The sequence below is a fragment of the Saccostrea cucullata genome, unplaced genomic scaffold, assembly GCF_032062105.1.
Source record: "Saccostrea cucullata isolate Sc308-1 unplaced genomic scaffold, CSIRO_AGI_Scuc_v1 ctg1256, whole genome shotgun sequence".
Classification (NCBI taxonomy): Eukaryota; Metazoa; Mollusca; class Bivalvia; order Ostreida; family Ostreidae; genus Saccostrea; species Saccostrea cuccullata.
The window spans coordinates 4,477-30,275 of record NW_026925139.1 but is presented as its reverse complement, the minus strand read 5'-3'; the positions used below and the strand labels follow the sequence as shown (position 1 = coordinate 30,275).

The window sequence follows — 25,799 nt, the reverse complement described above, 5'->3', positions numbered from 1 at the left end:
CTTCACATATCGTGTCCAAATATTTTTCCTAAATGAGAAAGTTAATTTTTTGTAGTTCTTTTTACCCTTAGCACTTCTTGGCATTCGGTGGTTTGGTCTCCAAACAGATGTATATTCTCTGTCCACGTTTTCATTCCAATGACATACAGCCAAATTAGATCTTGCTCTGTACATGTCATCAGAAAATGATATTCTTTTGTCCTGGTATACATTCATGACATTGTTGAAGCTTTCAACATAAAATGTATCATGACATAAAATGTAATCCTGTGGATGCTTATAAACAATAGAATTTTTTACAACCCCTAGCAACAACTTCTCGGCACACGGGTTAGAAATAACTTTTCTAGATATTTCATAGTTTGGATCCATTTTGCACCTGGAGGACGAATGACAATTTGTGTAATTGTTCTTGTAATATTCTACTATGTTCAATAGAAGTGCTTGAAGTTTTGAGGTATCTTCATCACAGTTTCTAATGGCCCAGTGAAAGTGAGTGCACACTGGCTCCACTTTGTCATCAAGTTGAGATGACCAGGTTTTTCCCTCAAGATATGCTGGCCCAGAAGATACTTTTTTCAGAGAAGACTTAACTGATTTGACCGCATGCCAGGTGTCATTTTGATTTGTAGACTCACATTCCTCACGAATATATTTATTAATTGACAGATTCCTGTCATGAGTATGAATTCCTACAGTTACATTTTGATCTTTCAAATGCTGGTATATTCTTTCCGTTCCGAGTTTTTCATGCCGTTGTGACACTTGATCATCTGATTTCGTTACGTGTTGACATGATAAAACTTTGTGTGTATTGTCCCCAATAGCCACTACGCTGGAATCTTTGGCATTTTTGCGCCAGCCATGTCGTGCATCAGTCATTATATTTATACTCTCGAGATTTTCATATGATGCCACTTCCTCCAGAGTTGCTGTGTAGATGGAGTCGTCATACTCCTTTTGAATGTGTTTTTTAGATTGATTAAAAAACTTTTGCCTATCCTGTTTTGATATTTTCCCAATACCTGCTCCATCGGCAAATCTAGTGTAGTGTGATGGAAGCATCCCGCTGCATAATAAAGAATGGTTGACACGGTTATTTACCAAATATTCATTATTGGGCAAATAAGGAGATGATGACCACAGAAACGTATGCCTACACCCCTCTTCCTCGCATTGAAATTTGGTTGACATTACATGTCCTCTTTGTTGCACTTTCTTCATTTTTAAATTCCTTGAACAATTTTGACCATGGTATTCCGCAATTTCCACAAGTCTCCTCAAAGAATCTTCAGCACACAAGAAGAGTTTTTGATTCACATCCTTTTTCTGAACTTTTATGTAAGGACTAGGACCTGGAGATTTTTCTTGGGCAGACTGTGCAAAATCACCTTGGATGTGTTCCTCATTTCTTTTCTCACTCCAAAGAGAAAAGAGATATTCAATGACTTGTAGATTTCCAACATGTTTGTTCAGTTTGCCCTCTAATTCACTCCTTAGTGTTTGCAAATTTTCCAAAACACTGATTTTCTTATTTTCATCTCCCGATAATTCAATTCTGAAACTTGGTGTTCTCTTTCGTTTTTTCGGTGGACTAGACATATTCACTTTCATTCGCTATCTTTGTTTTGAGGTTTTTGGTTTTTACAAATAAATGGACAAGATACTAATTCTTGGAATATACTATTATTCTTTATAAAGGGGCGTTGGTTTACAAACATGCATAATTTTTTTTCTTTAACTCAACAAATGATGCTGAATTGCATATATGAACACTTTATAAAAAGTCTGTATTTATGTTTGAACATTTTTAAAAAAAAAACAACTTAATTTTTAGATTTCTACATCCAAGAAGCTATGTATCTGCAATCTTGACACCCCTCACATAAAAATGGTCAGACTTGACACCTAATCCTATCTGTAGTTAGCACTTCCCCGCCAAAATCCTGATCTAGCATCTGAAAATGACATAATCTGACCTTTCACTGCAGAGTTACAGAGGCACATTAGGGTTTCCTAATAAAGTTCTTTTTAAAATTTATCTATCTTAAAATATTTTAATTAAAAAATAATAATAATCACGAGTATGTAAAACATTATAATACATTTGTGCAGCTCTATGCACACATATGTGGTTTGTTTTTCTTTCTGCATGTAAATATTAAATGTATCCCGTATGGTCCTTTTGATATGGTTGGGCTTTCCAGTGTTACATGTGTAAATGTGTTGCCATCTTGGAATTTGCTGAGTACAACATGGAGGAAACAGAAGAGAAATCTATTTTAGCTATTGAAGTCACAGAAACCCAGAGAGAAACAATACGCCATCTATTTGCACACCACGAGTGGGAATTCAATGAGGTTCCAATTGAGGACAATGTAAACCAGGTCCAGGAGGAGCAGAACAATGATGATGTTCCTGATTTTGTTATAGATCAGAACGATGAAGAAGAGGAATGTATCCATTGTCTTTGCCGTCCATGCATAACATCGGAAACCAACCGACAAATGTGGTGGTTAGAGGATCCAGAGCCACCAAACAGAAGTAATTCTCAGAGGAGAAAGGACAAATACAAAAGATTCTGGACTATGTTGTTCCATAGAAATGTATGGAAGGATCCGAGATATATTCAGAGGAAAAGAAATGCCCTACGACAGGATCCGCGGAGAAAAAATTACATTTATCACAGGAGGGACCTTATGCCAAAATGTGTTGTGAGCCTTGTGAGACATTGGCTACCTAATCCCAATGATCAGCCATACATGGGACATATGTGGGAGTGATTAGGAACTCAAACCTGTGTTGAAAATATTTCTTTTGACTTGTGAATATTTTATTTTCAAATAATTAAGTGACTGGAATATATTTCAATATATTTGTTGAGCTATCTTATCACTTGTTCACCTAAGGTTTGTATGAAAAAAAAAAAACATTAATACAGTAACTGTACATGTGTGTTTCTTTTTCAAAACCTGTGTATTTACTATTCATTGACAAAATAAAATGTTTTTCAGTCATTTTTTCTCTGTAAATTATAAAAATCACTAGTGAAAACTATTTATAGTATAGTAATACCACGCAGAGCATGTGCTGCAGCACATGGCTACAGCCACTTCCTGTGTAAACAAAACACTGGTTATCTCCGCCTACTTTGTCAATCACTGAGAAGAAATTCAAAATTCAGTGCAGCTTCAGAACTTTATTCCTAAATTACTCAAGATATAATTTTTTTTTCAACTATGAAAGATGGACACATTATTCACAATCAAGGTGGCTGCTTCCATGCCAAAAATTAGAATTTAACATGATCAAAAAAAGCTTATTTTCTCAAAAATGCTTCTCAAATCTGAAAGCTGCATAGAAAGTTGAATTTCCCCAACATTTTTCGATTGGCTGCCTTTTATATCCGGGCCCCGGCCTTTAATATTCTTATCTATGTGTATATGTACAAGACATTTAGCTTTGTACTTGATTTAGCGGATGCTGCATTCCGCCAAAGCCGCTAAAAAGAATACACAGCCAAATGTAATACGTTTACAGTATTAGACCTTTCTGCACTAATAAAAGGTGATTTTTCTGGCATTGAAAATTTAATAACCAAAAAAAATATTTTTTTAAGTCTTAAACTTTTTTCTGATTTTGAGCAAATAGGTCAAAATATTATCTTGAATATTTAGAAAAGAACATCAAAAGTGGGTTATATGATGTAAATTTTCAGACATTACATAAAAAGTGTCATAGATATTTCAGAACCAACATAACACATTTCACTGCAAAAAACCGCTTTGTGTGCCACCAGGATGGAAAAATAGGAATCCAAAATTAACAGTACTGTTATAGTTCAAAATGGAAAAAATGACCATTTTCGTCTAAAAAAAAAATCTTCCGGATCCGCCACAAATATAGTCTGAGGTTAATTCTACTTAAATGGAATTTAATCGCGGTTTTTCATTTAATATAGTTATTTCGTGACATTGGACTAAGACAATAACAGAAACACACTTGATCAGATTAACCCCAGTAAAAGGTTTAAGAAGTCTGAAGATACAGTCAATAAAAACAAGACTTTATTTGTTTTGGCGTGCTTGTCATGGCCATTCAATAATGTATTAGATATAACACAATGTATGCGCCGATCATTATGATAATATGGCAGCATAAGTAAATGAATATAGATAATGAACAAGAGAAATACCATCTTGATCCAAGGAGTCTGGAAAAAACAGTACCCCCGGAGACAGCATTCTTTGCAAAATTATGCCTAACAAAGTCAATAGCCACACACAACTGGAACATTGAAGGTCCGCAAAGCACATCAACATTGAAGGTCCGCAAAGCACATCAACAAGCTGGTGAATCCTATTCAGGATTCAATCCATGCCATGACGCTGAAACGAGAAATTAAAAGAAAACGAAAAAAAAAACAACCGGAAAAAACAGTTATAATAAAATTGTATTTGAAAAATAGCAGAGGTGCTAAAGGGGGATAAAATATAAAATTATAGGGGAGGGAGGGTGGGTTTTAAAAAATTTGTTCGTCTGCTTCATTCAAATTACAGATTAAAAAGGAATATTCTAGAAGACATGCGCATACAAGACATATCAAGAATTTTTTGAGCACCGAGCCCGATGATTAATGAAGTTCAATGTTAAGAAACTACTGTAAAACATTAAGCTGCACGAAATAACCAGGTTTATCCATATTGAATAAACCCCATTAAATGTGCACTGTAGAATTCAGATTTAATGTTAGAACTTAAAATGATGCAGAATTTGATAAATAAAGGATCTGACCAAAATACGCTAAAAATTTCAGGATCGAACGTCCTTAAATTTCTTTTTGGACAAACACGCTTGCATCAGAACTTATGCTATATTTATTGGCGTTAAATTAACAAGCGAGGTACAAAAATGACTTAAAGTATAGGGCCACCTAAAAATCAAGCAAAATCAAATTTTTCGTGATAAGTGCAATACATATGTACAATGATTTGGAAATGATTATATTAAGAAAATATATTAGTTGTGTGTAGTATAGCAGACATGCTTATGAAAATTTCCTAATATTTGTCCTGAGATGAGTTTTTCAATATTTCTAATTAAGACCTATCATACGAATATCTTAAGATGGTCTTAGGGTGTAAAACGAAAGCATCTAAGGAATGTTATGATGTCGTAAATTCAATATGATAAATTATGTTGTTGTTTTTTTTTAAATTAAGCACTACATATACGTCCTATTTTAAGTTTCCACCAGATACATTTGCAATGTAAGACGGGAAAGCGAACCCGAGGATCGCTCTCTGGGTCCGCTTCGGGTTTGCTCGAGGTCCGCTAGGGCTGACCCCAAGCGAACCTGTAGCGGACCCCGAGCGAACCCGAAGCGGACCCAGAGAGCGAACCCAAATTTCAGTAGCGGTCCCAGAAAGCGAACACGCGTTCGGTATTTCTTTAAGGAGCTGTCAATCAGGATTAGCGATTAACCAATCAGCGCGTCGACCAATCAAAATGGCATATTGGTCTGTCGATTGGGACAAAAGATCGAATCTGTGATGTTATTCGATATAAATCCAAACATTGTACATACAAAGAATGTGAATGTACAGTATAAATCTATTATGATAATTGTTAAATTCTTTTTAATATTTATTTATTTAAACTCTCCGGGCTGTATGTTGTATTTATTTAGTTTCTTTATTTTTTTAAGCAATTGTTAAATTAAATATTTCAATTTTCCAGGTAGAATGTTACTTGAATATTTAACTATTTATTTTCTTTAGTTTTTTCTATACCAGTATCTAAAGTCCATTTAAAAAATTTAATATAAATTGAAATTGCATAAATACATCAGTAGATGCGTAAAAGAAAAAAAAAAAGAAGATAAAATTGGCATTTCAATATTTACACTAAAAAAGATGAGAAAAAGCAAAATAACTGGTCTTTGACAAATTGAAAAATTCTATCACCCCAAGATACAGTACAAGAATATGTCGAGCGTACATGTACGTGCCAATTATTCAATTATATTTATTTCCATTGTCTCAATTTACCTGTTCCTTCAAATTATCAAAATTTACATAAATATTATTGTTCTTCTAAATTGGGCATGAAATAATTCAATGTGCGTGTGCATCTTCCCCTATATTATTTGAAAAGAAAATCTGTTTCGGGCTGATAGAAAATAGTTCAGAATTTGGAGGACGACTCATAGAAATTAAGCTAAAAAAAAATCCAGGGACTTTGTTATCAAAATCTAGTTAAATGATGAGAGTTCACAGGTACGATCTCTTTTTTGGTTTGACGCTTCCTGTATTTATTCCTGTATTTATTTATATTTAAGAGTCAAAATCAGCAAGCATCGAGCATTTAGTTAAAAAATGTGGAAAGTGGCATAGAAACAGATTTGGTTAAAACTCATATATAAATTTTCAGAACAAAGGGTATAATAGAAAAAAGCAAGCCAAAAATAATTTTTCGCATTGTTGCTATGGAAACCACGCGCCTTTCAAATAGCGTGATTTGTACTTTATCATGACACTTGAATTTATGGTTAAACAAATATTTTTTATTACTAGTCATTAATAAAAGCTTTTTAAATTATTATTCTATTTATCTAAAAATACTCTATTTTAACAACTGTTGATTATTGAAATTCTCTTCACCTTTTGATAAATAAAACTAGGTTTTGGAGGTTTATTTTGATTTAAAAAACAGCAAATTTGCAGTACTCTATAAGAAATCTACAACCACATTAAAGCTTATCAACATAAAATATATATTAAACAGTATTTGTCCTAGAAGAATCAAGAAAAAAATCTGCAGGCAACTACCCAGCTAACACAAAAACATTTTTAAAATGTTTTTAAAACATTTTCAAAATGTTGCGAAAACATTTTAAAAAATGTTTTAATCACGTGATTTTGTATGGTTTTTTAAACGTTTTTAAAACATTTTAGTGAAATATTTCAGCAAAATGTTGTCAGAACATTTTCTTAAAATGTTGCAAAAACATTTTCAATAATGTTTTAATCACGTGAATTTGTATGGTTTTTTAAACGTTTTTAAAACATTTTAGTGAAATATTTCAGCAAATGTTTCTGGAACATTTTCTTAAAATGTTACGAAAACATTTTTGAACAATGTTGTAATCGCGAGATTTTGTATGGTTTTTTAAATGTTTTTAAAACATTTTACACAATATTTCAACAAATGTTATCATAACATTGTTATAAAATGTAACAAAAACATTTTCAAAAATGTTTTTTTTTTCACGTTTAATTTGTTTGGTTTTAAAACGTTTTCAAAACATTCACGTCGAGGTTACAAAAGTATTTTTACTGAAATTTTACTTTTCTCATTAAATAATGATATATTTATATTTTAAAAGAAATAAACACAAATTATATTTAATTTTTGAACCTTTAATACAAACCCATATTCAATATGTTAATCACATTTAAATTCCATTCTCGGTACAAGTTTTAATTTATTTTCTTTCAAGTCACCGGGTTTTTAAAGGGTGAAAACGGCGTCTAATCCATTCACTGAATTTTAAAAGAACAGAATCACAGAAATCCAATGTTCACAGTATAGGTCAAACAGAACGGCGGATCTATAAGACTTAGTTAGAATCACATACACTGAAAAGGCTGATAAGGAATCCGCCCCTCGGAACGAATAGCACAACCTGTAAAGATAAGGAAAGTTGTGTTTGTATCAGCGTTCTACATCTAATGTATCTTAAGATGATCAATGAAAATATACAAAAAATATTTTAAATAATTATATCAAATTTAAGTTCTTTCCTCATTTGCATTGAAAAAAGCAGAAAAATAATTACTATGACAATATTATTGAAGAGTGATAGTATTTACGTACACCTTTGCCTTCACCAAAGGCGGGTCTTTTGAATTGGGGAATTTGAAAATACGGATGATGCAATCAACACCATGCTGCAAAGGAATTTCATTTTTAAATCAACATATTGTTTGATGATTTTAAAACATTTCACAAAGACAACGAATACTTGAATCAAGGGTATAATTGTGTTGACTTCCGAATGAAATATTCAAATCAAATACATGTGTATAACCTTGACGCTTTGTCATTTCTTAATGCTACATACATTTGTACAAAGTTATTGATCATGCACTGGTAGTATAAAAGTCATTTTTAAATGATCTTTTAAAGTCTATGATAAAGGAATAATTCTTACCATTCAAAGTTAATAAATCCCGAGGTTATTTCTGTTGCTCATATGATGCAAAGTCTTCTCATTCAAATCGGCACAGAATAAGCGCGCACATCTTGTTTACCAGAATTCAAAATTTGGCCTAGATAAGCTGCAAACCACTATACTCTGTAACGCGCTGCCCAGCAGGAAAATTGCATAATAGGTTATCATGACACTGAAACTGACCAGTGTGCCAATCCCTATCTAATGCCTCAGAGTAAAATCCTGGGAGTGGATCACAGATTTGATTAAGAACATTTAAAAAAAAAAATACATTAAGAGTTTTATCAAATGCTTATGATTTTTTTTACATTTATTTATATTTCAAATTTTGTGTTTGCCTATCCTTTCATTTATTGATTTTTTGCTTTGTTTTAATTAAAGGACTTTATATATGCCTGTTTAATCAATAAGCCAAAACTAGAAATCATAAATAAAATACCGGAAAAAATCTTTCAATTAAAAAATTACTACAATTCCTCATTTCAACACTATTCTTTCTATATATTCTTTTTTTCATAAACTAAATATTAGGAAAATCGCAATCATACATTATTTGAATGTTTTAAGAACATTTTGAAAATAACATTAAAAAATGTTGCAGCAATGAAAAATGAAGTCTTTAAAAAAGGAAAACACATTAAATTGAATGTTCTAAAATTATTCTCGCAACATACTCTGAAAGTTAATAAATGAATTTAAATTGTGCCGCAATTACATAAATGTTTCAGAAACATTTTGAAAATGTTTCCAAAAAATGTTACAAAAACTATAAAGTTTCAATTGTAGTGAAAAAAATTATTTTATTTAATGTTTTAAATAAACATTTTCACTGCCTAGGCCGAAAAATATCTGGAATTTAATGTTAATAACTAACAGCGTTATTAAGAATGTTTTAAAAATATTTTGAAAATGTTCCTTACAATTTTTTCAGACGTATAGGCAATGTTTCCGTTTTACAGAAAAAGAATGTTTCATTTCATGTTTTAAGAACGTTTTTAAAACGTTTTATAAGATTTTTATTATTTGGAAGCTATACATACCCTTAGAATAATTTTAAGAAAAATGTTCCTTAAATGAATTAAGAATGTTTCAAAAACATTTTGACAACGTTCCTTCCAAATGTTTCAGAAACGTATTTATGCAATGTTTCAGATTTATGGAAAAGGAATGTTTTATTTCATGTTTTTAGAACGTTTTTAAAACGTAATATAAAAATTTTTGATATTTGAAAGCTTAACATACCTTTTGAAACATTTTAAAAACGTTTCAAAAATATTTTAGAAAAATGTTCTAAAAGGATTTAATCATAAGCTTCTTGAAAACATTTTAAAAACGTTTTTAAAATGTTATAAAGAGAAGAGGAAATGTTTTAAAAATGTTTTTAAAATGTTTAGTCTGAAATGTTTCGAAAAAACCTTTTTACAACACCAATAAAATGTTTTGAAAATGTTTTGTGCTACCTGGGTAAAGCATTTATATATGATAACTGATTTAAATCCATAATTTTCTGTCTTTTTTGCTTCAAATTACCTCCCTTTGGTATAGCTCTCTAACATAGGAGGAATAAACGGTAGTTTGCTTACATTGTTTTCAATAACAGTGTACAGAAGACTAGAAGAAAATTACAAACTTGGAGCAGTCTGAGCCTCAGTTTTGGCGTTTTCATGAGTCTTAATTACGGTTAGTGACTGAATTTTTTACAATTTACCATTACTACAGTTTCTGAAGAATGTATAACAAAAATTAACCATGCAGGAAAATATGTAACACTTGGCAAGTGTTTTTTTGCACATTTCAATTTAATTCTGATTGATTATATATGTTAGCATTACTTTAGTATTTTATAACCAAAAAGAAAAGATTATGCATGGCCTGAGGAACCAAGAGGAGGGGGTATGCCCCTCCCCCTCCCCGATAATATTGCCGATATTAAACTATAATATGATAAAATGAAATTAAATTCCCCAACTTAGATTGTTTCTGCGGGCCGAACGTGAAAAAGTTGGTCATGATCAGTTACATAACTGTATCCCAAATTATAAAGTTTAATTTGAATTTAGTTTAATTTTGATTTGTTGTATTCACAGCATGTGTGTAACCAAGTCACTCACCAGCTATAATGATTATAACTTGAGTGATGGTCGGGTAAATAAAAATTCTGTATATAGTAATAGATATCTTTATTTACCATTTAAGATAATACCTGCTTTTTACATAAAAAATTATGAATTTATGAAAATCAACACTATTATGAAATATTTGTAAAATGGAATGACTTTTGTTATGACGTCGTAAAAAAAGAAAAAGGGGCAGGGGGTTAACTCTGTACTTAATGTATTTTAGTTTAGGAAAGGGGATTACCTTGGAAGTATTATGATACAAACAAGTATATAATGTAGTGGACTAGTGGTAACTGAATTGTATATATACCACAGTAAAATAATAAATTAAAAAAAAGGTTTTTGCTGATGTCATCCAGTGTTTATTTATGAAAGAAAATTCATATTCAGCTAACATTTTCACCGGTACCACTGAACTAATTTAAGTCAACTAGGTTCAAATAATAAGCATCATTAGAATTACAGCACATAAATTTTTGAAAAGAATTTCTATACTCTATTTTTTCTGGGGGGGGGGGGGGGGTTATTGGAAAGAAATGAAAACCACAATTTAGAGTTTTGACAAAACCTAGAACCAATTGACCTTTTTATTACAAGTTTATAAATTTAAAGAATATCTAAATCAATACCGTCTCAACTTTGTGTTGTATACTTCTGTTTTTAGAATGAAATTCGCCACTTTGAAGTCAACCTCGGAAAGAAGCAGAAACAGAATTGGATGAGCTGATATAGAATTAGACAGGAAAAACGTGTAAATAATACTTTTAGTAAAAACATTAACTTTTTAAAATAAAATGATAAACTAAACCATTGAGATCTCTTGGAATTTAATTGATTCCAATAAACATGCTTTGCATTCATCATCATTGCTCAAGCTCAACTAGAAATGGTTCTTAGTAAGTATCTGAAGGCAAAGCTGTATAATATTATTACATTTTAATTTTATCACTTTTTCAGATTATCATTATGAGAATACCTCATTACAGTACAGACCATTGATGCTGGAAGTGAGTGGATAGTGTTACCGGAGACTCAGGGATCCAGAAAACAGATCCATAAATTGTACAGTGTATTCATGAAAGTGGATCAAATAAAAATGTTCAATCCAAAAGTAACATTCTTTGTTTGTCTGTTAGCATTTTTTTATTTCTGTAAATCTAACAAGCTAATTCAGAGAATTTGTGTCCCCCGCTTAGGGAAAAAGTAAACCATGCGCAATTCGGGGCGGGGGTGGGGGGGGGGGGTCGGATTCCCCTAATTGAATTTGTAGAATTTTTAAATGTATACATGTATACTGAAGCAAATAAAATATGTCAATATTGAAATAATGATTTGATCATGTGTATAGAAGATTCTTTTTATGTGGATTATTTATCACAACGTAATGATGATTTTATGAGTTTGTACAAGCTAGACCTCATAATTTTTTCATTTCACATGCTGAATACTATCATTTAGTAAAAAAAAGAATTTCGGAAAAGAAAAAAATGATCGTCCGAGAATCGAGCCCGTGACCTCTCGCATGTGAAGCGGGAGACATACCACTGCGCCACGGAACTGCTGTACAATTTCGACAATTATATGCAAATATGAAGTCACATACATGTATATATTCACTTTTGATATCGTCAAAAATTTACACAAAACATGGTGTCTAATTCAACCTTTATTAAACAGTTCTGGTAGATGTGATAGGAATATAAATTCTGCCGAGAACCTGTTTTATACGCAATAACTCCTCATGCCCCTGTGCTAAAAATAGCGACATGTAATACTCTAAATACTAATAAAACAAACGGGGCGGGACACTTTGAGAGAGGTCCTAGGGAGTTTTGGTATAAAATACATTGCATAAGCTCAAAATCTTCTTGAAATATCGCCCGGAAATGATAGTGTTACACACAGAAAGAATGTATAGATTTACGACCTTTAACTTTGACCTTTTGACGTCAAAATCAATAGGGGTCTTCATAAGGCCACGGGGAGTTGTTATGTAAAATTTCATTGCAATAGCTCAAATGGTTCTAGAGATACTGTGTGGAAAGGAAAGTGTTATAACAGACAGAATTTGTTTATTTATGACCTTGACCTTTGACTTTTTGACCACAAAATCAATAGGGTTCTTCTTTAGTCCATAGGGAGTAACTGTTGCTATGCTAAATTTCATTGCAAAAGCTCGGAGGGTTCTCGAGATATCGTGTGGAAACGAAAGCGTTCCAGACACACAGAAAGACGGACGGACGGAAGGACAAACTCGGGAGGGGGGGTGTGGTTAAACATTAGGGTACGTTGAGAAAAAAGTTGGGTGGGGGATGTCATCCCCCCTACCCAACCCAAACCTGATGCTACATGCCTGATTGACATGGTTTTACTTTATAATTATGTGAGCTGTCATAGTGACTCTCTTTCATAAACAAGAATTATTGTGAGCAAGCTAATAAAATGATACCAACCCTCCTGCTATTGCATTAAATGTTTTTTATTACAAAAAAGGTCTAAATACCAATTTGAAACCTTTTAAAATTTTGCTAGTGCAGATATACATACCAAAAATGACTTTGACAAATACTTAAGTCATAGGTAGTAAAACCGTTGTGTTGAGCACAAACTTCCAATTTCCCTTCATTCGAAGTTAAATATGTAAATGTGCCAAACTCATATAGTACACTTTTACTGCAGTGACCTTGAAAAAGCTATGTCCTTGAGTCAAGGGCAAACATGTTAAAATGAATTTTGGTCAAGGTCATGACAAACCTACAGCTTAAAAATAATTCCCAAGATGAAACCAAGTCTTTTCATTAGAATGTTACAGAAAGGGCAAAGGTTGCACTTTTCTTCCACCAATGACCTTGACCTTGTTCAAATGACCTTGAGTCAAGTTTTTGACACATCTCTCGATCGCAAGCAATCCTAATATCAAGTATGAACTTTCAGTGGCACTTCATTGAAATGTTATGGACAAGTCAAAATTTTACATACATATGGATCGGTGAACAAGGTGATTCCTCCCCCTCCCCTTTTCCAAGTTTCGTTTGTGAGGAATATAAAATTCCTTTTGAAATTGAGTGTGCATTTATTATACCCCCCGCTTGAAAAGCGGGAGGGTATATAGTAATCGTTAATTCCGTCCGTCTGTACGTCGGTCCGTCCGTCCGTCCGTCTGTCCGTCCGTCCTTCCGTCTGTCCGTCCGTCCGTCTGTTACGCTTTGGGGTACCCATCTCTTATCCGCAACTCCTCTCATACCACTGAATGAAATTTGATGCAACTTTCACAGAATCTTTATTACATATTGCCATTGTGCACCTCCTATTTTACTTTTTGATCTGACACATATTTTGGGTTTCCCGGCCACAGGAAAACATGGACTTTTTCACCAATGATAACCATATGGTAGGCGGGGGGTATCATTTAGTGAGCTCATCGCTCACAGTACCTCTAGTTTATTAACAATAGTAAAGTTATGAGTATGCTTTGATCAGAACCAATATGGCCAATATAATGGACACTGAACATGTATTCAAATTACCCCCACCCCTTCAAAAAAGCTTATAAATGCCAGATTTTCACACATTTTAACCATTTGTAACTTTTTTCTGCTAAAGTTGCCTGCAAATTTTATTGTATAGATATGACATATAGATAACCCCTAACAAGATCATACCATTCATTTTTCCAGCAGTGGTTGTAGATTTTGTGAATAAAGTGATAAACATATGTAACTCTTTTCAAAATTAATAAGCATTGACGCCATGTTCTTTTCCCGTTGTCATGGCAACAATATCACTACAGAAATTTTGTTTTTCCTATTTTTGGAGAATAAAGTAATTCCATCTTTTAACAAATAAAGTAACCAAAATACCTTATCTTATCACGTTCAGAAAAAATATTCGTAGAAAAATGTCTAAAAATCATTGATTTTCATAAGGATTTATGAACCCGTTGCTAAGGAAATGAATTTCCTTGGATACCAGTCCCTTCATACGTTCGAAAAAAATTTTAATTGTGTTTTAGCATTAGGTAAGACAAAATCTTTCATATACCAAAAGCTTTTGAAAAAATAAAATTTTGACTTTCCATTCAATGCTCGATGCTTGCTGATTTTGACTCTTAAATATTTGGAAATATTTTTAATAAAATACTTTTAAATTTTATTAATGTGTGTATGTGAAGTAGGGGGTATAATAATATTTTCTTATCGGGAGAACAATTATTTTTTATCATTTTATTTTTTTCGTTCTGATTAAAATCATACTTGCTCCATAATTCTGAGCGTGATAAATATATGATATAATCTATTTAATTTTTTTTTTAGAAAATGTCCGGTAAATATTTATAAACGAACTTTCAATGTGTAACTTTTATAAATAAAATCTAAATAAATTACATGTACAATAGGTTTATCCTGTTACAGTTAAAATTGAAAATGCCCTATAAGCACGTTGTTCATCTTGAAAGACAGACATCTTCATTATGATAACAATAAATACGTATCATTTATCACTGATTTTATTACATTGATGAATTCATTTGACGAGCTAATTTGCTAAAAATTTCTATTTACTTATTTTATTATTTTGCTTTAAAGAGTGACTGAAAAAAAGATGTTCTCTGTTTTAGCTTTGAATATACTGACAAGAACTGTCCTTGCATGAAAGCTTTTTGATTCATGAAAGTAATTTTTCGAATGCTAAATTTTGTTTGCGGCCAATTTGAAGCTTTGCATCTATTTTACTTGTCATATTGTGATGTACTTTTGTCATTATGTGGTGTATACATAAGTCATTTCGTGATGTGCTTTTATCATAATGTGAAACGCTATTATTATTATGTTATCTTTATTATGTAACATGCCTTTTTCATAATGAGGTGTGCATTTCCCATTATGTGCTGTGCATTTCCAATTTTGCGATGTGCATTTGTTAATATATGGTGTGATTTAGACAATTTATGATACTGTAGTATATGAATTTGTCATTATGTGGTGTGCATTTATGTCTTTATGTGATCTGCATCTGTACTTCATTAAGTGATGTGCATATTTCATTACATCTTACTTTCAAGCGCCATTACTTCGTGTTCAAAAGTCTTTATGTATTGTGCAAACTATTTTTGGTATGTGAAAGATTAATGTTTTCGCTAACCCTGACGTCATCTTTTTTTCTTCTATATGTACATGACTTGCATGTCAGAAAAATTGGACATAGATATATTGTTTCTAATTTTCTTATCAACACTTTGAAACTTGGATTTTTAAATAATGCTTTGTATATTTATAGCACCATCAAATCCGTTTCTTATTCAGAACTGGTCAAATAACTGTACATAAAAAAGTGAAATCCATAAAGAAGTGATACATGTCCAATGGAAAAATTGATGCATAGTTAATTTATTAAATCTTTAAGCTCCCGACAGCGACAATGATAAAAATAATGAATACTGTAGAAGTACTTTTTCCGCATGGTATTAATTTACGCTATGTACGCGGTCACAAATTTTTCGCGGAAATTGTCCAAGCGTACTAAATGTAATAAAATAATACTTAATAAAATAAAAATATGTATAAATGTAAGGCATATCTATAGTCAAAGTCTAGGAAATCCGCGTAATTTTCTACACGTGGATTAAACAGAAATAAATTTGAGTTTCCGCAAAATTATGACACCGTGGAAATCAGTACGTCTACAATAAATAAACAATTTCAAAATGTCTGTATAAATCACATAATTTAATTGACTTTATGTACATGAAGTTTTTTTTTCATTAAGTTAAAATTTCTAAAAATTTACAACTATAGTTTAAAAGTGGAGGGTCCATGTTTTCAACACAATGATGCAGATGAAATATTCATATCATAGCATTACAGTAGCATTTTTACATTTTTTCCCAACGCACAACCAGGCTAACAAAAATTGCGCAACAAAAACAAAGATTTTGAATTGGGTTAAATATCCGGAAAAAAGGACGATACATGTAACTCTTCCAAGAAAATCAAGGGTTACGATTTCGCAATAAAAGGATATATAATAATTGCGTCTGCGATAAACAGATAATTAAGATTAAAGACTTCTCTGGGAAATGAAATTTAGTTGGTCACGTGATCAAATCCTGTGAAGCCCAAGGGCTAAAAATCTCAGAAGATTTGATCACGTACCAACTAAAAGTTCATTTCCCAGTGAACTGTTTAACATTGTTGTTTATTACTTATATTTACCTTTGAGACGAATACATCCATTTCGAGTTTAATTGCATTTACATCATGTATTACACGAACAAAATATCACCTCGCTCTGTGATTCGGTCGCGCTATGACCTCTGACCCCCAAACAACATTCACACAGAATTGAACATTTTTTCTCTTCAATAGGTTCATCTAAATATAGGTGGATATCCGGCAGACTGCGCAGGGATATCAAAATTTTAACAGCTTTCTCATAGCGGCATAAATTGAATTACCTGTGATAATATTGTTTTTATACATGTACCCCCTGCAAACAAGGTTGGGGGGATATAAGAATCAGCTTGTCCGTTAGTCCGTCCATCTGTCAAGTGGAACTGGTAAGTTCGTACATGTATTTCACACAAATAATGTCAGATCTTTCAATATTTGACTTTCATTTCTGAAAATTAAAAAGAACACCTTTCAGAAAAAGAAAAAAAAAAGAACTGCTAATCATAGGTTCTGCCATATATTCTAGTGTACGAAGGGTTATACTCAAAAATATGTTCTAAAACTATTAGAAATTACATGTAAATACAATTTTACGGAAAATTGTTTTACTTAAAAGAGGATATTTAATTGAAAATGTTAAGACTTAATAATTAAATAACGTTTTTTTTTTAATTTCTACCGAGCACCGATGCATATTATATTATTTATTGAACAGCCCTCGTAGCTTTAAAAGGAGAGCAATAGACAAACAGACGCTTGCTAAATATAAAGTCATGAAAAAAAAATTTGGGCGATCTCATTATCGTACTGAGATTGAAGAACTTGTGATGACCCCGGTCTCTGAAAATAGATTCGTACATCGTAAATACAAACTTTTATTGAATATGATTAAGTACAATTGCGAACTAGATCTTGGTCCTTTCTACAATTTAAATAAAAATGTCTCTTTTGAACTTTTAATTTGACGTGTCAATCCTCAAGTGGCATTCTTTTTAAAAATCCGTGCCGTTCTATCACTTTAAAACTAGACTTGTTCTTGTTAAATCAACTCACTGTAGTTTAATTTCATGTTTTATGGCAAGGTCAAAAAGCAATCCTCATTTACTGTTTTATTTTGTTTAATTTTTCAATTTCAGGAAAATACCCTCCAGATAATGTTTTCATTGTCATCATGCATGAATGTGCGAAAGGAAGGGAATTAGCATACGCAAGAGATCTGGAAAATTCTCGCCTTTATTCTGAGTTCAATTGGATTACTCCCGTCTTTTATGAAGGATGTCTTACTTCTAATTCAAGCCTCAATGAAAAAGCAAAAGAAGAAATCCAGTCATTTCTTTTATTTCAGCATTGTAAATAATTTTTTTAGAGTTCAAAAAGCAAAGTTCTCTATTGAGTCTTGATAACATTATTTGTCTATCAAGTGATATAGATTCCAAGCATTAGAAACTGTGTGTGTTAAGTATTACGTCATTTCATGTTTTCAAATTGGGCGCATTTTAAATTCCAATAATGCCAAACTTTAACTGCTTAATGTACATCAAAATTGCATGTGAAGCAGATTTGTATTAAAAAAAAAAAAAAAAAAAAACTTGCAAGCGAAAAGAAGAAAGTTCGTGCTGTGACCTTCAAGTCGACATTGAGCGAGACATATTATCAATTAAGGATGCTTATTCCCATATTTTTGTCTACATAATATATCCCGGATAGCTTGAAATATGATATACCACAAGGATAGTTGACAAGGATTTGATTCTGTAAACATGTACACATGAACAAAGACGAATATTTTTGGTTTTTTGAAACATTTCAGCATGTATTAGAGGAGTCATACATGTATACAAATATGCCCCATTTCCAAACTATGGTCTGCAAGAAACAAGTGGGAATGTTCAGATGATTCACAAAACGTTAAACCTAATTAAAATTGATGTGAACCAAATTACAAGTGTTATCATACTCAAAATGTATAAATGACACAAAGAAATATATTTTATAATTTCATATCTGAGATAAGACTCATAATTCACAATTAACGCAAAAAATTCGAATAACCAACTTCTTATTTCGCTTAGCAGAATATATATTATGACAGACCAAAGAAATAATTTACGTTTAGTGTTGTGAATAAAGTTCTTAAGTTTTGTTCATTATACCATCGTTCTTGTTTTTCTGACTGTAAACCAAAATCTCAGTGCATGGGTCTACTCTGCTCTATATTTTGCCAAATATAACATCAACCTTTCGGTTGTTGTAAATGAACATTTATTTGTATGCCAAACAAAAATTACCAAATAAGGACTAAATAAGAAATGACCATTTAAGGAATAAGGTATCATTTTTTGAGTTTTATTGAGATGCAAAACGGGTTGCTCACGTGATCAAATCCCATAAAGCCTGTTTTATTTACAGACAATTTGTACAAACGTTTATTTTGTAAACATATATTCAACAATAATATGAAAATGACGATAAAGCAAAGCTTTGTTCTGATTTTTGATCATAAACACAGTGTAGCGTTAATCTTGCTCCGATCCTCGGAATTGTGTTGAAGTGTTTGATAAAACTAGAAGGTGTCCAGTGGTTCACAGGTATTCATATACTCCTTAGACAATGCTTCCTTCCGTAGACATATGCTTTCTGGCGAAAAATATCCGTAAGTTGAGAAAATGGACAAAAAATGTACATTGACCCCATTTTTCTCGCTTCGGAAGTATACACCCCGCGCACAACATACATGTAGTATACACCCCGCATGTTGGGATATACACGGTGAAAATTCAACTACCGCCAGCAGTTCAATCCTAGATTCATCACGCCCTGTTCGCCAAATTACAGAAATCCCCTACAAACACAAGTCGCAAACATCGTCTGCCACTACTGTGGACTCCCGGACCATTTTCAAAGATTCTGCTCCTACACTCAGCAACTCCAGCTCTCAACCCCCAGACAGCCGCCCAAACAAGAGCACTCGTTCCAACAACAACAGCAGACCAGCAATGAAGTTGAGTATGATAGTCATATATTAGACCATAAATCTGACTTTGATGCAAATTCAAACATTTCAGTTCAAGATCGATTAAAATACTCTGTTTAATTTTGGAAGAATGTTATAAAGCTAGACGATTATCTTTTAAATGTTATCAAATTTGGCTATATGACAGAATTTATTACACATCCTGAAGTTGTATGTTTGTTTAACAACAAATCAGCACTGCAGAGCGCCCCTTTTGTTGAAAAGGCCATAGTCATTGAATGCTTTGAACCGCCCCATTGTGTTAACCCACTGGCAGTTTCAGCGCATGTTGAATAGAAAGCCAAGGTTGATTCTTGATCTTAGACACGTCAATGCATGTGTTTTAAAGAGAAAATTCAAATTCGAGGGGTCTTCAGTGGGTCTCAATTCTGCCGAAAAAGGTTTATTCATGATAAATTTGAATTAACAAGTGAATATCATCAGATCATGTAAACATCCACCCAGATTTAATTACAAATATTTGGGTTTTTTTTCCTGGAATTTTAATTGCTCAAAGCGTTATTTCGTATTCACAGTTCTACCTTTCGATTATATTTTTACTGAAGTATTAAGACCATTAATATTGTATTGGAGAGCAAAAGCATCCGGAGTTATAATGTATTTAGACGATGATTGGGTTTGCGATTCCAAACAAAATTGTATTTTAATGTCCCAGAAAATTCAAAAAGATTTGTTGCATGCTGGTTTTCTTGTTAATGAAACTAAGAGCGTTTGGAACCAAGTGCAAAAGTTAGAGTGGCTCGGTTTTGTGTGGAATTTAGAAGTCGGTTTTATTGGTATCCCTCGACATTAATAAGAGAGTTTATGAAGAAAAACATAATACTAGTATATCTGCTAGAGATCTCGCTTCAGTAGTAGGCAGCATTATTTCTTTTAAGTTTGCACTTGGGTCTGTAAAATAGCAACGAGACGATTGTCAATGCTTATTGCTAATGCATCATGTTGGAATGAACATATTATTATTTCACTTCCTGCCTGGTGTGAGCTGGAGTTTTGGTTAAGAAATAGCCTTTCTATTCGCTGCCCTCCCAGCCCTTGCATTGTTTATCTTGTAAAATTTATGAGTTTGATTGGTATGTATTGAATAAAAATGCGATTTGTAACGAACGCGACAATCCTACGGTATATTCTTTTTCTTAGCATTTCATTAAATTAGTCAAGAAAATATTTATTTGCGGAGGAGTGAAACGAGGGAGGAAATAAACGCGAAAGTAAATCTGGTAAGATATTCAGTTTCCCAGGAATATGTTTGCTTTGAAAAGAATGTTAAAGCGTAAGCAAGCTAAAACCAAACGTCTTTAGTTACTAAATGCATAACTGGAATAACTTTTGAAGATATTTTTTGTTAATAACATTAACAGCTGCCATGTTGATCTGAATAAAAATAGGATAGAGCTGTTGGCTTAACTCCCCCCCCCCCCCCGGTTTCAACCGCTACAACAATAGGAAATAATTCCTTAACTTGCGCATAAATACAAATATTTTTGTCCCCCGCCTTCGCGAGAGCAAGGGAACATTAAATCTCATTGGTCTGTCTATCAGTTTGTCCGTCTGTCAGTCCGTCACAAAAACTTTAACCTTGCCCATAACTTTTGATTTAGTGAAGCTATGACTTAAATATTTCACATGTGTATTCCTTGTGAAAAGACCTTTCTTTAGGTATCACCAAAATTGACCTTTTGACCTTGACCTTGGAATTTGACCCATTTTTAGACAAAATTTCCAAACAAGTATTTTATTATAACAATTGCATATGCAAAAAAATGACTTCAAATTTTCACATGGTACATTTTCCCTTAAAAATTGCATGAAACAGTAGGCTTATGTTCAAATTTAATGAAAAATATTGATTGGTTAATGATACAATATTATCTGTAGAGATATAGGTGTACAAAGTAAGGTACTATTGGTCCATACCAGCATTAGTATAATTGGATAACTCAAGATGGTGGCTGTGTTAGATATCTTTTGAACGGTAGAAACTAGGACTTTCATATTTCACATATGTATTCTTTATGCCAAGACCTTTCATTGGATAACAACAACTTTGACCTTTTGACCTTGACCTTGGTGATTTACGTACTTATGAAAAACTTTAACCTTGACCATAACTTTTTGAACGGTAAGGGGTAGGGCTTTTACACTTCACATATTTAATCCTTGTAAGTAGAACTTTCATTAAATACCAAAAAATTAGACCCTTTGACCTTGACCCTGGAGTTTGACCTTCTTTTCAAGAACTTTGACCTTGGTGACAACTTTTGAACGGTAGATACAAGGACTTTCATGTTCAACATATGTAATTTTTGTGAGAAGACCTTTCATTGTATACCAACAACTTTGACCTTTTGACCTTGACCTTGGAGATTTCTGTACCTATGAAAAAACTTTAACCTTGACCTTAACTTTTGAATGTTAAGGGCTAAGGATTTTATACTTCACGTATGTAATCCTTGTAAGACCTACTTTTCAAAAAACTTTGACCTTGGAGATAACATTTGAACGGTAGATACTAGGACTTTCTTATTTCACATATGTATTTTCTGTGGCAAGACTATTCATTGGATACCAACAGCTTTGGCCTTTTGATCTTGACCTTGGACATTTCCGAATCCTAAGTCATGATATATCTTTTAAAAATTAAGAAATTAACTCGATATAATCCATAGTAATTTTTATATTAATATGCACATTTCCAGAATAAAGGAAAATCAGATATTTTTAAAGATTTTTTAAAAAGGGAGTTTAGTAACGAGGGCTAGAATATTGCCCGTGTACACTTTATTGTGGAAAAAATGCTCGGGTTTGTTCTTCCTGGGTTTTACATGTAAGCGATAAATTTCATTTTTCGAAGGTGATTTCACGCAATGTAAACAAAGGATTATTTTTTGTGTGACCTTACAAATTTTTTTTTAACTTTTGAATTTTGATATCTTTAAAAAGAAAAATACTTTGGGGATATAATTTGACAAAAGTTGAAGGAATTTATGGACAATTATTTTTCAAGAAGAAAAATGAATATCTTTTTTTAGCGATTAGAATCGGACCAAGCGGCTTTAAGAGAAACCATTTCATTTGATACCAAGAACGTTGACCCTTTGACCTTGACCTTGGAGTTTGACTTACATGTAAAAAAAATTATCTTGGCCATATCTATCTAACGGTTAGGATTAGGGTTTTCATCCTTCACATATGTATTACTTGTGACCTTTCTTAAGAAATCAACAACTCAGACCCTTCACCTTGAAGTTTGACATACCTTTCAAAAATTTATCCTTGACCATAACTTTTAAACAGGTGGTAGCAACCACAAGTAAAATTTTAAATTTATTATATACCACTTGTGTTATATATCAAATCAAAGTTTATAAAAAATTGTTTAAGAAAAATATAATTTCGAAATTTTCTGGTCAAGCATTGTTACTAAAAATAGATTGCGAAATGTAAAGGTATTGTTCTAGTGTGTGACCACTTTTCTGAAGAAAATACCTGGTAGCATTGAGGTCAAAACTTAAGGTAATGTATTCAAAATATAATCTCTCTCTTCTTATTTCCCTTGCCCAGAATCAGAGTTATTAAAGTTCAATTGCATTAAACACCTAGACTGACTTGAATCATTAGATAGTGAGAGTCTTCTCCAGTATAATAAATTGGGTCACATGGGACACGCAACGTTACGTTGACGTTATGCTTATAAAAAGACGTCAACAAATCCAATCAATAAAAATGATCACAAATTAATTTAAACAAGATTTGTTTGTGAAACACTATGCGCCCGGCAACGACAAAATAAAAAAAAAACAAACTTTTTGGCACATGTCACAGTCAAGGTCACAAGGCAATTGACCTTGGTGTCATTTGAGAGAACATGATTAGTAAAATATGGAAACCAAAAATGAAGTCTCTATTTCTTGTGCTTCAAAAGTTATTGCAAAGGTTAACTAAAAACGAAAAAAACTATTTTTAACATACAGGTCACAGTCAAGGTCACTGGGTTTTTTCATTAATTACTAGAAATTTAAAGACTGTATTTATCCTTTTGTAAAATTAATCTTTGTGTTGAGCACAATGCTTGCAATTACAAAATTCAGTGGCGGATTAAAGGGGGTCTCATCCGCCCACTAAAATTGTCAAAGTTAGCGTAAATCATAGTTTCGTCGAGAAAATGTAAAAATGTCTACTCGGTAAACCTCAATTTTTCATACAAAATCTCTAGAATTCAGCTTAAACCAGATCCCTGCCGATTATGGGCGCCACCTCTAACTTTAATTCCTGGATCCGCGCATGGGATTTATAGAGAGTTGGAGTGATATCCACTTATTATATATGGAAACTAAAAATCGTGAATTTTTGTTGTAACTTATTAAAAACAAAAAATTGTATTTTAAATTCTTCATACGAATACATTTGATATGATGCGGAGAATTGGTAATGAACTAGTATTAACTGGGAGCGTGATGTAAATCTTAAATTATTCCGATATGTAAGTGGAGACTAATATTCTGAATACTGCGAGTAACTAAAAAAAACTAGAAGAATATAAGTCATAGATATGACAGCACCATATGATAAATTCTGAAAAGAAAAAGGAGGGGGAATTTAATTTAAAATTCATTTGAACGACATTTAGTTAAACATGTAGATCTTTTCTAATGTGTGTTAAAGGTTGTCCGAATTTTTTGTGAATTATTAAAGCGCTCTCTCTCTCTCTCTCTCTCTCTCTGGTGTAAAACATTTGATTAAATCATTTGCCCCGCTTTTGCGAAAGGCAAAGCGATCGAGGTTTCTTTAAATCTTATTCGTCTGTCTGTTTGTCAGTCAGACTGTAAATCTGTTCGTATGTCACAAAAATTCAACCTTGGTCATCTCTTTAGAATTAGAATAGAGAAGAGATAGAATTTTATATTATTCATGTGTTTAAACTATGACAAGACCTTTCTAAATACACTACAAGAAACCTATACATGTATATTGTCGCAAGCGTCAAAAATCGGCCGCAAACCCAATTAATTGTTCCTTTGATATAGTAATAAGAAACTGAAATTTGCGTGATCTGTTTTTAAAATTTCTTACATTTATCTATTAAAATATCCTCGTGACATAAAACATGTGCATGCGACATTGCCGATTTTCTTCATGCATAATGCATATACATGTACAATAAACTGTATTTGTATAAGCAAACTGTCCATAGACTTCTGCGTATCTGCACTGAGTTTGGTACTTGTAAACGAACCCTGGTAGAAGTTTAATGTTAAAGTAGTTTTCGCAACAAATATAAAATATGTGGGGCTCCTCGCTCTCTCTTAGAGAATGTTAACACCCCCCCCAACTCCCCCTAGATCCACCACTACATTTCTTCTCTTTCAAGTCTCTGTCATGTTAGAGTTTGTCAATCAGGATTGGATGAAGCATTTACACCCATTATTTATAAAATTTTGATTTTATGATTATTGTGCTTTTTGTTAAACATTTAAAATAGCTTTTTTTAAATATTCTTTATAATATAAATATTAAGTATTTTTATTTAAATTGTTCTAAGTCTGCAGAAACGCACGGCGACTTCAAACTTTCATATCGAGTAACCGACCGCCTCCTGGCGGCCCCTAATAATTTGTTACCTCATGACCTTGATCTTGAAGTTCGAAATATTTTTCAAAAACTTGAACCTTGGTCATAACTTTTGAATGAGAAAAGATACAAAGTCACAAGCCACGGTTTGGCGTCCGCTTACTAGTATGTGATAGGATTGTACATTTTAGTCGTGGTTTGTGACGATGGAAAATACACTGCATAGAGCTTTCACATTTCATATGTATATTATCATTTCTAAATACACTATGGATTTTGACCTTGTGACCTTGAACCTTGACGTTTGACATACTTTTTCAAAAATGCAATTTTCCCCTTATAACTTCTGATTGAGAAGAGATAATGCTTTCATATTTAACATGTTCATTGATATGATTTCTGACCCCCTTGATCTGGACCTATATGTTTGACCTAATTTTCAAAAAATCAACTTTAGTTATAACTATTGAATGACATATTATAGGGCGTTCATATTTGGCACAATATGCCATAAATAATGTAATATTACCCACAAAGAGACAAACAGCCGGTAAAACAAATTAAAGATTTTGTCTATACACGTACATGTATAGTACATCGGTACATGCAGCACTGTCATCCCCATGTATGTTCACTAAATTAGATGTCAATGTCTAAGACATTTGATA

The 25,799-nt window shown here is 32.4% G+C and overlaps 1 protein-coding gene and 1 long non-coding RNA gene across 2 annotated transcripts in view; both read left to right on the top strand.

The window, feature by feature from the left end:
* The window catches only part of LOC134268160 (uncharacterized), a 33,864-nt gene extending 15,925 nt beyond the window's left edge, over nt 1-17,939 (top strand). Inside the window, exon 6 of the mRNA XM_062750359.1 lies at nt 17,663-17,939. Coding sequence (XP_062606343.1) covers nt 17,663-17,883 — 221 coding nt within the window. The 3' untranslated portion in view covers nt 17,884-17,939. The remainder of the gene's footprint in view (nt 1-17,662) is intronic.
* On the top strand, nt 9,714-11,456 carry LOC134268158 (uncharacterized). The gene is made up of 3 exons (XR_009992304.1): nt 9,714-9,916; nt 11,021-11,107; nt 11,314-11,456. It is a non-coding gene; the product is annotated as an uncharacterized LOC134268158 (long non-coding RNA).
* Nucleotides 17,940-25,799: the final 7,860 nt, after the last annotated feature.